Source organism: Thermomyces dupontii (assembly GCF_041956625.1).
Source record: "Thermomyces dupontii strain NRRL 2155 unplaced genomic scaffold VTN31scaffold_2, whole genome shotgun sequence".
In the NCBI taxonomy this organism is placed as follows: Eukaryota; Fungi; Ascomycota; class Eurotiomycetes; order Eurotiales; family Trichocomaceae; genus Thermomyces; species Thermomyces dupontii.
Genome location: NW_027192308.1, coordinates 2,553,426 through 2,566,652, shown reverse-complemented (window position 1 = coordinate 2,566,652; position 13,227 = coordinate 2,553,426). Strand labels below are relative to the sequence as shown.

General features: G+C 51.6%; 4 protein-coding genes across 4 annotated transcripts; 2 read left to right on the top strand and 2 right to left on the bottom strand.

Moving 5' to 3' along the window:
* Positions 1–749: 749 nt before the first annotated feature.
* On the bottom strand, positions 750–5,693 carry VTN31DRAFT_3323 (uncharacterized protein; the record flags this gene model as incomplete). Its single annotated transcript, XM_069403590.1, has 3 exons — positions 750–5,250; positions 5,305–5,425; positions 5,480–5,693. 3 exons carry the CDS (start codon positions 5,691–5,693, stop codon positions 750–752), a joined length of 4,836 nt encoding a protein of 1,611 aa, XP_069262756.1.
* A 1,642-nt stretch (positions 5,694–7,335) lies between these two features.
* Positions 7,336–8,078, top strand: VTN31DRAFT_3322 (uncharacterized protein; the record flags this gene model as incomplete). The annotated part of the gene is made up of 2 exons (XM_069403589.1): positions 7,336–7,938; positions 7,998–8,078. The coding sequence occupies 2 exons, from the start codon at positions 7,336–7,338 to the stop codon at positions 8,076–8,078; spliced, it is 684 nt and encodes a 227-aa protein (XP_069262755.1).
* Positions 8,079–9,083: 1,005 nt separating this feature from the next.
* VTN31DRAFT_3321 (uncharacterized protein) lies at positions 9,084–10,063 on the top strand (the record flags this gene model as incomplete). Its single annotated transcript, XM_069403588.1, has 3 exons — positions 9,084–9,324; positions 9,418–9,756; positions 9,831–10,063. 3 exons carry the CDS (start codon positions 9,084–9,086, stop codon positions 10,061–10,063), a joined length of 813 nt encoding a protein of 270 aa, XP_069262754.1.
* Positions 10,064–10,348: 285 nt separating this feature from the next.
* VTN31DRAFT_3320 (uncharacterized protein) lies at positions 10,349–13,174 on the bottom strand (the record flags this gene model as incomplete). The annotated part of the gene is made up of 1 exon (XM_069403587.1): positions 10,349–13,174. The coding sequence occupies one exon, from the start codon at positions 13,172–13,174 to the stop codon at positions 10,349–10,351; it is 2,826 nt and encodes a 941-aa protein (XP_069262753.1).
* Between the last annotated feature and the right edge of the window lie 53 nt (positions 13,175–13,227).

Genomic DNA, 13,227 nt, shown 5'->3' with positions numbered 1-13,227 from the left:
AAACAACGAAAAGCGAGGCTGGAAAACTAATATGTACCATAGACTATTGGACTGACGAGTACGGAGTACTCCGTACTCGATGCCAGATCCGATCCACCTTCGGCCTTTGGTCATCGATCTTGGATCTAAGATTCAAGGAAATGTATCAGTCGGAAATTGCGAACGTCTAGATCCCTGCATATCGAGGACATCATTGTGGCCTCCAGATCAGATCGTCAAATGTGGATCTGAGATCGTGCCAGACGTGATCGATATGAATGACGCGTTTAAATTGCGGAGCTGGCCCTTTTTCCTCCGGGAGGGCTTATTAATTCAGTAGGTTAGGTAGCTAACTAGACTAGGGGTAAAGATATGATTTCTTGTCAGTAACCATGACTGTCGGCGGTTTTCTGCCAGTGAAAGAGGCAACAACAACTCTCATGCTGCTGCGAAGAGTTGGTGGTAATAAGGTTCGAAAGGGAAAAAAAAAAAAAAAAGAAAAAGAAAAAGGCCTCGGCTCGAAGTAGGACTCCTTGGCACAACGGACAGAACATTTACAAGAAGGGGACCGCGATGTATATATATTATTCTCATCTGCAAAGCGTGTGTGATAATACTCATCTCCAACTCTCAAGTGCAGTCATGAAATGGTGATTGATTACATTCAAAACTACATGGTCCCATGGAACTGAATCGACATCAAGATCGCTCATCAACGCCAGCCCAAGCTACGATTCTAGAATTCTTCCAAACCGTACTCGTGTACGCAGTCATCGAAACACGTAAATCATCCCTGCTCGATCTACACTGACCGTCATCCCGTACGGCACGCGCAGTAGGGCCACGTCCATGATGGTATCCAGATGGCTCTTGAGCAACTGCTGCTGCTGCTGACTTATGATAGTACTTCGTGGTGGTCGGGCCGGGCCAGAACCGCTGCTGCCCTTTTTCGTGCCGCCGCTTCCACCACGCCCACTGCCGCTGCTCATGGTGGGTGCGTGTTCCATGGTGACCGTCAACGACGGCGTGGGCTGCACCGTTTCATATCGGGGCTTCACAACAACGCCATCTACCCCCGAGTCCAGACCGCTGATGATTGAGGACGTCTCCGGCCGCGCGAGATCCCAGAACCGAATCTTGCGGTCTGATCCCGCGGAGATGATGAATCCGAATTTGGCGCTTTCTCTGCCGCTCTCCGGCATATCGTACCCGGCAACCATCGCGCAGATGCCGGTGCGGTCGCCGCTGGCCGCTGGGCTCAAGGACCCATTGAGGCCCGATTCCACGGCGGCTGACGAGGCGTTGGCAAAGCGACTAAGCATGCCCTCAGGCCGATCTTCGTCTACCCGCCATGGCTCGTAACCCTTGGACATCGTGTTCATGACGACCAGATTATTCGCCGTCGAACGAGGTTGCCCACTGGTCGTGCTGCCGGGAGAATTCATGCTGGTCGTTGCGGGCGCTGGAGAACGATATACTTCCCGACATTGAGTCTTTTGAATGTCCCAAACTGTTACTTCGCTGACTTGTCCACCACCGGCCACGCAGACCCAGCGGCCTCGACCTTTTGTCGGATGTACCTGCAATCGGTGGACAGCTGTAGCACCGGGAAGCCCCCAAGCCTTCAATCGCACGCGAAAGCGGAGATCCCACAGATCCAGTATCCCGTGCGAGGTGCCGATCAAAAGCCAGGTGTGCTTACGGTCGCAACAGAAAACTGTGGGCGTACCGTGGTGAACCGGATTCTGGAAGGAATATACTGGAAGCATTGTCTTCATGTCGAGAGCCAAAATGCGGCACGTATTCGTTGCGATTAGCAGTGTTGACTGGGCCTCAGACCGGAAATGTTCCATCCAAGTGGCATACTCCGCCCGCCCGTCATCTCCTACTGGCAACTGATACTGCCGAACGATTCTCGGCTTCGCATAGCACATGGTGCCGTTCACGTTGTGGCACTCAACCTTCACGGCATGAATGGCTCCATCAGTGGAGCCGCTAACGAATGTATAGGTGTTCTCGACAAACGTCAAGGACTTCACTTTAGTGCCGGGTGCATGGCGGTGGGTTTGACGCGATCTTGGTGTCAGACTCTTCTCCAGACGGGTCGTATCCCACACCTTAACTGTGCCGTCATCGGAAGCAGTCACGAAGAATGCGTGATCTGGCGCAGCGACCACCCGGTTAATTGGTCCTGTGTGCTCGCCAAACATGGCAACCAGAACACCTTCCGGTCTCCATGGTCTGTCGGGTTCGTATTGATGTGCCTTTTTGATGGGGCGACGAGAGTCGACGTCCTTGACAAACGGCCCCAGGTCAAAAAGGTCAGTAGGGTAGTTTTCCGCAAAGACATTGTCGAGAAGTTTCAAGATCCGCGGATCATTACCGCTATACGAGTGCCCAACGCTGTACTGTTGAAAACTTGGTTGCGGTTGCCCTCGATGCCTAGCACTGGATATCGGAGAAGGCGTCAAGGCTCCTCGTTGCGGTGGCATGTCGACAGTTCCAAAAGCATTTGTCGACGTCGTGCCAGTCTCCGCGTATGCCTTCGACGTATCCTTGCGGTTCAAGAGATTGATTGCACTGCTCTTCCGTCGGACGTCCGTAGTGGACCCAGTTGGGGTGAGTTCACCAGAGCGATCGCTTCCAGTCCCGCGATACGGTTGTCCACCACGACCATCTTCCCTGTCGGAAACCCTGTTCTCGCCCTCTGGACCAGGTTCCATAGGCGGTTGAGAGTCCTCCGCTTGCACCGTTGGGGAGGTTGATCTCGACGCAATCGAAGAGTCCGCCTGGACAGTATCCGCGGCTGTCTGTACAGGCACCGGTTCCTGTCCCTTCTGCGTTTTCGTCCGTCGGGCGCTCTGATCTGGCCCAGGAGGCGCATCCATGGTCGTGGAGGCGTCGAGCAATGCATCGGCGATTGTGGGCAACTTTCTCTCGCCTTGGTCGGTCCGATCCACGTTTTCAGTTGAAGCTCTCCGTTGTTTCACGATTGGAGTCCTGTCGAAGAAAATTGTCTGCGGCGTCACGCCATACTGAGTCAAAACGACGATGTCATTCAGAGGTACTGAATCAGACACATCGCCATTCTTGTTCGTTCGCAAAGATATTTTCCAGATGTACTCTCTGAGAGTCAGTAACTTGAACTCGTCCTCTTGTGTCATGCCTAAAGTCTTGAGACGTGAAAGCCATTGCTCGTCTTCCTCATTCTTTGCGATGGAAGTAGCAGAAGGGTGTCTCAGTCCATACTTGGTCAAGACACTGTCCGAAGCACCCAAACTGAATGTCGTGTCTCGACTTGCCGACTTCCAGAAAATTCCTTTCTCCACCTTCGAAGCCCATACCAAAGCCATATCATAAACACTTTTTGGCAACGGGCGTTTGAGCGCGTCAAGGATATCGCTTTCAGAGATTTCAGTGATGCTGGTTTTCAGATATGGCCTGATAAGGGGCGTTAGGATCGAATGCTTGTCTGCAAATGACAAGAATCTCGACGAGGAAACGATGAACGATACGGCGGCTTCCCGAATCCATGAATTCGGATGGATTACAAATCGCACAACGATCTGCAACAGTTCCCAGGTTGTAGATCGCTGGAAAAGGCCCAACTCTGCCATGGCAGCCAGGGAGCGCAGGACTCTCTCGACAACGAATTCCTCGGGATCTGTCAGAGACTGCACCAATAGTGGAAGGAGGAACTCCTCTAAGCTGGTGCTTCCTACGTATGTGGCGACTCCGACCACAGTTTCAAAGAAGGCGCACCGGAGTATCCAGTCCTTGTCGTTGAGGTATGTATTGAGGTGGCTCAAAATCACTTCGTTTGTCTTTGAATTTCCGAAAAATACGCAAAGGTCGGGCACCGAGCCGAGAAATGCCCGGCGAACCGAAGGATCGGGGTCGGTTAGGAGAGCCTTTGTATGCTGCTCGAAATAGTCCAGCAGGTCGACCTTGGCTACATCGTAAAGATTGTGGTAAGTGGCTTCCTCGGTCCATTCAGCATCCCTGCCAGCAGGAAGCAGAGACGGGAGACGCGTATCCGTTCTGAGGGCCTGAATCAAGTCCAGGAATCGCAGCGACGACAGAGCCAAGGACGCGATTGACGACGCATACGCAGCACGCACCATGGCGCTAGGGTTTGCAGGCGAATTTGCGATGAAGGACTGGAGCCTGGGAAAGATGTATTCCGGGAAAAGATACGCATTGACTGGTGAAACCACTCGGACCATTGACAGTAACTGCGCCAAGGTACGGATTGCGGCTACCTTGACGATATCCGAGCGGTCATTCAACAAAATCATCACGTACGGCAGGATTCGATCCAGTTTAGCCTCGTCCGGAACTCTTCCCGCAAATGCAAGAAGAAGGTCACATGCTTTGACACGGGCTGACGCTTTCGCAGTATTGCGTAGGTTGGAAACGACAACGGAGAGGAAAATCAAAGCGCCATCTTGCGGCGCCTGATTCACAGCTTCATGCTGGTAGTTGGGAAGATCGAGATGTACCGGAACAGCTCGAGTTGTCAGTCGCGACGTTGTCAATGTCGATCCGTCCATCGTCGATTTCGAGCTTGAACCTAAGAAATAAGAGATCTTGTCGAAGTCCAGATATAATCGCTCGATTCTGTCGTCTGACTCGCCAATCTCCCCTGTCTCCGCGTCGATATGCGTTCTGCCGGAAGCCGTGATGACAGACATGTATTGATGGAGAAAGCTGTAAAAGTACTCCGGAAAAGTCTTCTGCTTCCAGAAACGAAGGTACTCCTCAGCGGAGTACCTTGACTCTGGATCGATTTGAATCATATGCAATACAAGCTCCCGAACATCACGGTCTTCGATCTTCGACACATGACTGTGTTCTGGATCATATTCTCCCTTCCGGTACTTGTACAGTTGGCTCAATGTGAAGATTGGAGCCTCCAAGAAGAGCTCTGCAATGACACATCCAGCACTGAAGATATCCATGGCCCAGTTGACTTGTCTGTTTCCTGGGTCTTCTCCGGCTACCAGAAATCTCTCCGGTGCCAGGTAGCATGTTCTCCGGCCAGACGTGTCAAAGTAGAACGAGAAATCCGCCGGGTTATCCTCCGGAAGAAATGTTGGTTTGAAAGACGATGAAAAGTCCGTCAAGTAAAGCCAGTTCCAGGAGCTGACCAAGACATTCTCAGTCTTGATGTCCCCGTGGAATATATCCTTCGCATGGCAGTCCCGAAGTGCACAAAGCAGCTGGAAGGCAATCCATTTCTTCTCAATATCTTCCAGAAACGGACGCGTACTGCGCAGTTAACTCAGTCCCCGTCTCCCTTGAATGCTCGGGGACAGGACATACCTTATCCGGTCATATAATGAGCTATGGATGTACTGTCGGATCAAGTACCCGCTGGTGCTCGTCTCTAGGATACGCTGGTACGCCAGTGCATTGGGAACATCGGACAGGAGCTCCCGTTCGCCTGCAGATCACAGTCAGAGGCACACCGTTGGAAATGGGCTTGCTCATTGCATACGGATAATTTCCTTGACGTAGGGATCCAGCTTCATGCTCGGATACGGTTTCATGATAACCTTGACGAAAACTAAGCCATTTCTCTGTCGAGCTCGAATACTCTTCATGAATCTCGCTGATCCCAAGGACTTCTCGTATACAAGATCTGAGAGCTCGGGAACATCGATCCCTGCCGCGCCTGCGGACAGGGTGGTGAGAGAATAGCCCTGCCCCATCGTAAGAGATGATCACTGCTACGGAAAAGTAGTCGTTGCGGGTTCACTATCACTATCCATAACAGGAAATGGAGTTCCGAGCGAGGACGGGGCCCATGGTAGTATTGATATTGGTTGGAAGAGAGATGAGAGCATCGACAGATCAAGATGAGTTGACCGACGGGAGGCTCTTGAGTGGACCTCTTGGCGTGAAGGTAAATTGCTTACATAAGCACGCCCTTGGCGCTTAGGTCAGGAACGAAGGCCGTTGGTTGGTCTCCCGAAAATGCCACATCCCGCCAGCTCATCTGCACGCACCGTCGTCCTCATGCGGAGCGCACGAGTGGTGAGCCTGGCGGCTAGCCCTGGTCTTTGGAAGACAGCCTCGGTACAAACCGTTCATTCCTTCTCTTTATCGTGGTTGCGCGCCCCTGTACTTGTAGATACATCGCGAGCAGGGTTTACTCAACGAGAGTGTTGTTCCTACACCCCCTCGAATGTGTTTATCGTGGCCATGCACTGCACGCAGAAGTCCCACTACATACCACTCGTAGGTAGAGGATTTCTTATCGACAGGCTGTCCAGTCCTTATGTCTTGCGATCGACGATCAGAAGAAGTCCGGCGGCTGTGTACTCGCACAGCCGCTTCTTGTATTTGAAGCCCTGCCAGTTGCCACCCTTATGGATGCCAGATTGCCAGAGGACACCCGTTGTCAATTCTTCCTTGCAGAAATGGTCTTTTAGGCGCCTGGGCGTTATTCCTCCACATTTCTTTGCATTGCAAATCTTAATGAGAATCTTTCCCAATGGCTTACGCAGTCCCAATACTACGCAAACTGCACCTGTCAATGCCATTCGGTACCTTGTCCCGGTCATGCATAACACTAACGTCCCCTCGTCTGGCCCCTGTTCACAGACCCGGCATCTCCAGTCGGGCCTTTCCGATCCTCCGAACTAAAGATTCCGTGGTCCTCTTGATCTCTTGATCGGTCTGCTAAACTCTAGGTAGTTAGCCCTAGCGCGCTTATTTGGCCGACGTCAAAGTAATGGCTGGACCATGAATCCCCTTTTTGCAAAGTCTGCCTTGTCCGACCTCTCTTCTGGTCAACTCTAGTCAATCACCCCTCATGAGGATGCATACCTTACAGATGCGATCTTGACTTCATGGACGTTCGTTGCCAGTCATTTCCATGACTTGGCAGGTACCATGTCCATGATGCGTGAACCCTCACGACTTGGGCGATATTGCTCATTTCTCATATATACCGGTCAAATTCCTTCAAGTTGAAGTGTTATCACAAGCTCTCTTCGAGGTTGTTAGTGAAGCTCATACTACGAGTGATCGAGATTGCCAAGTGTCGATACCTGCCGCGATATCAGAACCGCAATGACGGGCACACCGACACCGCCAATGGTCTCCGCTCCAGATGAGAAAGAGTTAGGGTTCTCTCCTTCCTTTCCGCATACTTCGGCATATGGGGAGAACTTCTTGACCCCGCGAGGTCTGGGGCTGGGGATCTATTACGATCACAACGGCATCGATGTTCCTCTCCCCATTTCCAGTGGCGGAAACCATTCCAGTTCTGTGTTATTCTTGCCCCAAGATTGGCCCTTTCAATGCCCCCAGCCGACATCAAGTTGCATCGGCTCTCCATCTGATGGCATGGGACTCTCTCCAGCGTCATTAAATCCGCCATTCCAAAGTAGCGCCCCTTTGAGTGCACCATCGACAGATTTTCCCGAGACTCCCCGTGTCAATGTCGACATCTCGGGTCATTACATCCAGTCTTCAGGATCGGAGGATATCGACCTGGGATACGGTGACATATTAGACATGTATCTTGTGGCAGACCCGCCTTCTACGGACACACCTCCCATGCATCTCATGAATGCTTCTTGGAGAGGAATGCCTGGATATCTTACATTCACGACGCGTTCTCCGTCCAGTATTTCACCCGTTGCGGATTCCTCTAATTACGACACAAGATCATCTAATCAGCGGCCTGATGACCCCGGACGGCAACGGCTCGTGAGCAACACTAGTACACAAGAAAGCCTTCCTGAGAGGGTGAAGCACTCTCGATCAAATTCACCGACGAAGCTTGGATATCGGTGCCACATATGCGGGCTTCTGTTCACAAGACGTGCTAACTGTCGGGAGCATATCAAACGGCATGATCCCAATCACCAAAAAGAACATTATGTCTGCGAAAAGTGCGGGAAGTCGGTTTCACGGAAGACGGACTTGAAGCGACACTACCTCAGCGTGAGTTTCAATCAAAAGTTCCTTTGATGAACAATTCGCTGACATTGACTCTGGAACAGAAAATTCATAATGACAAAAAGCAATTTCATTGTGATCTATGTGGGCGCAGCTATGCCCGCCAGGATACCCTGATACGGTGAGGCGTCTGTCATGTTATCTATGAAGGGCCAGGGCTGACTGTGTCTTGAAAGACATCAAGCGGATGGTTGCCCTGTACGGAAAGCAAAGGAAGCGAGTACTCATCTTCAATCAGGACAATGGACATGACCCTGCTCTCTTCCCATGTGTCTATTATCATGGTCAACATGGTGATGGTGTGGAGTGATCTGTTTGAAAGTGGGTGATTGGACTATGCCGTTGGGCAGGAGAGACGTGAATGCAAGTCAGTAACTTGAACTCGTCCTCTTGTGTCATGCCTAAAGTCTTGAGACGTGAAAGCCATTGCTCGTCTTCCTCATTCTTTGCGATGGAAGTAGCAGAAGGGTGTCTCAGTCCATACTTGGTCAAGACACTGTCCGAAGCACCCAAGTGATCTGTTTGAAAGTGGGTGATTGGACTATGCCTTGGGGCAGAGAGACGTGAATGCAGTACTATTCTATCGCAATTTTCTTCATTGCATATGTACTTACTTTAGGATTCGTGGATATACTTGGTTGCTGTAATGCAGTCTGAAATTCTTATTCCAGCTGGCGATGGTTCCCTTCCGGCCTTCATCAGCGGCAGTTGGAGAGAAGTGTCGACGGATTGCCTCACTTTTCATCAAGTGAGGGAGCACCGCAATTGAAAAGCAAGGCTGAGCTCGGCGCTTAGACACTTAGATTCTTGTTGAGATGCCCACAGCAAGAAATAAGCGACAAATCTAGTGGAAACAATCCATACCATGTGCGGGTGAATAATAATACCTAGGGTTTGACACAGGAAAGGTGCTGCATCTGTCCACAAAATAAAGTAAATACCCAACTTAGGAAAGCCCTAACAAAGGGGTACGGCAGTTATCCTAAGCCCGGGGGAGGTCCGAGCTTCGGAGGGGTAGATAAGGTAGCCACCGCGCAAACTTCAACACGAGGCGTTGCTCCAGGATTGAGATTTGTTGATAGAATTGTTTCTCATTTTCAGCTCAGAACATCCCAATTACGTCGTCCGCAATGTCCAGCACAGCAACAGTCACGGCCACTGAGGGCATCACGGCCGAGAATGTCGCGACGCTCTTCCCCGATGTTGACACCTCGCTGGCGCGCTCCATCCTGCCCACCGCCAAGTCGTCTTCCGCAAAAGAAGACGGTGATCTCAAGGGCTACGATGAGGAACAAGTTCGTCTAATGGATGAGGTGTGTATCGTGCTTGACTACAACGATAATCCTATCGGCAGTGCAAGCAAAAAGACATGTACGTGTTTTTTTTTTCTTTTTCCATTTCTCTTAACAACGATCGACTATGTTCCCATGATCAGATGGCTGATGCGTCGTTTGTTTATCTTAGGCCATTTGATGTCAAACATCAACCGCGGTCTGCTGCATAGAGCTTTCTCGGTGTTCCTCTTCGATTCGCAGAACCGGCTCCTCCTGCAACAGCGCGCGTCTGAGAAAATCACCTTCCCGGACCTCTGGACCAACACCTGCTGTTCGCACCCGTTGGGGATTGCGGGAGAGACCGGCGCTCAGTTCGATGATGCCATCGAGGGTGTCAAGCGGGCCGCCCAGCGCAAGCTTAATCATGAATTGGGCATCAAGGCCGAGCAGGTTCCGTTGGACAAGTTTGAGTTCCTGACTCGAATTCACTATCTTGCTGAAAGCGATGGGAAGTGGGGAGAGCATGAGAGTGAGTCTACCCCAAAATGCGATTCTTTTCGTGTTTCAAGTGCTCCAGCATGCTGATTTTCCGAATCACTCCAGTCGACTACATTCTCTTCATCCGCGCCGATGTGGATCTCAACATCAACCCTAACGAAGTTCGTGACTACAAATGGGTGACTGCCGACGAACTCAAGCCCATGCTGGAACAACCCGACAAGTTCACGCCATGGTTCAAGCTCATCTGCAAGACAATGCTGTTTGAATGGTGGAGCCACTTTGGCACCCCAGAATTCAAGAAGTTTATACGCGAGACCACCATCAGGCGGTTGTGAAAGAGCCGCGGGTCCGATTTCGGGTGATTTTGTCAGCTTTCTTTCCGGTATCTATTACCTACACCATCAATGCGTTGATCTGCGGGTTCTGGTCAATGTGTTCATGTGACTTATTAGGTGCCTTTGCTGTTGTCAGCAAGACACTGGATTTCGGGCACTTAATGTTCCATCCATAATAACTAGTAAATTACTAGTATTTAATAGTCGAAATTCGGGTTTCATTAGAGCTGCAGTTCAATCTTCAACAGTATGAATGGAAGAGAAAGGACACTCTTTCATAACGCCTTAACGCCCCTTGCCCTTGCGAGACGGGCGACCGTTCTTTTCCCGTCTCTTCTCCTTCAACTTCCGTTCCTTGCGAATGGCCTCGTTGCTCTTCAACTCGCTCTTGACGGGTCGGCCAGCAACACCGCCCATACCTGCCGCCTTTTGTCGTTGCTTGGCAGCTTCGAGTTTCTTCTTCTTCTTCTCGTAATCCCCACGCAGCTTATCTGGCTGCTTCGGCGCCTGCTGCTTGGTGTGGCGGAACTTGCGGCCAGAGATGGCCGCGTTGAGGTCAGCGGTCAAACTGGGATCCTCCGACTCGCCGACCCGGGGGATGCGGCTCAGGCGTTTGCTCTTGCGCCAGGCGTCGAAGCGTCCGCTGCGGAAACTCGCCGGAATCTTCGCGCCGCTTTCGCCTCGAATCAGTGGTGTGCCGCCCTTAGATCCATCCTCGTCGTTGCGGCGCGCAACGTATTTCTTGTGCCGTTTGTCCCACCGCAGTGCGGGCCGGCTCGGTTGCCCAATCCCTCCCGCTTGCTCATCCGCGGTCAGCTCAAGCGCGGCTTCGCGCGATGCCTGAGCGAAATTCGAGCTGGTACCCGAGCGCACGCCGTACGCTCGGTCTTCCGCTAGTGACGTGTTCGCGGGAGTGTACGACATGTAGTAGTCCGGGTTCTGGAACGACGGCAAATCGCCACCAGAGGACAGCTTTCGTTTCTTGTCCTTTGATTCTTGGTTGTAGGCTGAGAACGTAACCTCTAGGTCTGATTCAGACGCCATCGACATGTTCTCCGGGACGTTCTCTCCGACGTCACTATCACCACGTTCGTCTTCATCTGAGAATGCTCTGCTAGCTTCGCCATTGGCATCCGCTGTTGTAGTTTCTTCATGTTGCTCGGCATGCGAGGCCTTCTTTTTCTTCTTCTCATCCAAATTCGAGCGTATTCGTTTAATAACCTCAGTCGCTTCGTCCGTTGACTTCTTCCCAGCCCATCGGCTGCCAATTTCGAAAATGGTCTCCGATGGGCGATACCCTCCAAGACGAGCGAGCATTTTTTCCCGCTCGACTTCCATTTGACTGGCCTCATCATTAAAGAGTGCATGCAGACCCATCCAGGCGCTCGAAGCAACGATCTCTTTTGCGCGTTTTGCACTCTCGAGAGACGCCGCATTTCGCGTGCGCATATAGAGCTTCTCTCCCCTCATAGCGACTGCACGCTGCGATTCGAGTTCATACTGCTCACTCAGGACCTTGGCTACCCACTCCGTATGGGTCGCCAGAGTATCCCGCGGAAAACTTCCTACAACGATATCCTCGGCGAAGTTGACCTGTTCCGTCTCCCGGCCTAGAACTAGTCTACGACCGAGGAAAAGTTGCAGATCGAGAAGATAAGGGATGTCGGCCTCACGGACTAGGCTGTAGCTCCAACCTTTTTGCCCTGCTCGTGCCGTTCGACCAACGCGATGGACGAAGATCTTGGGTTGCGACGGAAAATCGTAATTGATGACATTGGCAAGAATGGGTATGTCGATACCACGTGCAGCAACGTCCGTTACAACCAATATATTCGTGGCACCAGACCTGAATCGCTGCACCTGGATCTTTCGAGCTGCCTGATCAAGCGAGCCGTAGGCGTATGATACCGAGAATCCCGCTTCACGGAGTAGCCCAACAAGATAGTCAACGTGATGCTTCGTCGCGGCAAAGATAATCGTCGAGTATTTGGTCACTGGCTCTGTCGTGTTGATTGCCTTCTCTGACTCTCTTTTTCGTTTCTTAGAATTTTTCTTGCCAGAAGAGGCTTCTTCTTGCTCTTTTTGCGCGGCTTCAGTAGGCCCAGTAGGAATCTTAATCACGTCATGGAGAATGTATAGAAGCGCACCCTCTTTGTCTGCTGACTTGACGCTGAAGAAGGCGTTCTGAAGGTCCGGTGAGATTTTGCTTTCCGTATCCAGCCGAATTAAAGTGGGCTCTTGCAGGCCTGCTTTTGCAAACTCAACCAACGACTTTGGCAAAGTGGCCGAAAAGAGAAGTGTCTGTCTTGTGGGAGGCAGTCCACTAAGAATTTCCGTCAACTGCGCAGCGAAGCCCATTTCGAAGAGCCGATCTGCTTCGTCAAACACGACATACTTGACGCTCGAGAGGTCAAGCCGCATTTCAACCTTCAGATGCAGAAACCGTCCAGGCGTTGCAATCACAATGTCAGGATTCCCAGCCATAAGACCAAACTGTTCCTCCAAGCTATCACCGCCAACAAGCAGAACGACCTTCAAATCTGTCCCGCGGCTCAGTTCCTTGACGACCTTCAAAGTCTGCAAAGCAAGTTCTCTAGAGGGCGACAGAATCAAACCGCGCAAGCCAAACTTGCTGCTGTGGCTTTTCAATTTCTCGATCATTGGAATTACGAACGCAGCGGTCTTTCCGGAACCCGTGCGGGCCATCCCAACCACGTCTCGATCATCCAATATAACCGGAATCGTCTTTCGCTGAATAGGAGTCGGCACAGAGAAGCCTTTGCGTGCAATAGCCTTGAGGAGGGTAGCATTCAGTCCCATCGCCTGAAAACCGCCGCCTTTCTTCACTGTGCGCCCTTTCAGGTTCGACGCTTTCCGGTTTGCGGCCGCTTGCGTTGCGGCAATGAAGGCCTCATCATCGTCATCGTCACCGTCACCATCTTGATCGGCTCCATCGAGGACGTCCAAATCGTTTGCTGAAACAGGCTTCGGCTTGGGCTTCGACACGCCCCAGTCTTCGTCTAGACCCGAACTGGCTTCTCCGTCGAATAGAGCGTTCGAGATATCAATCTCGTTCTCTGATAAGGCTGGCGATGCCGCCCTCTGCGGCATGATGGGAAAATTCTGTGCAATTGAGTCGAGATGTCGAGATTCAACCCTACAAC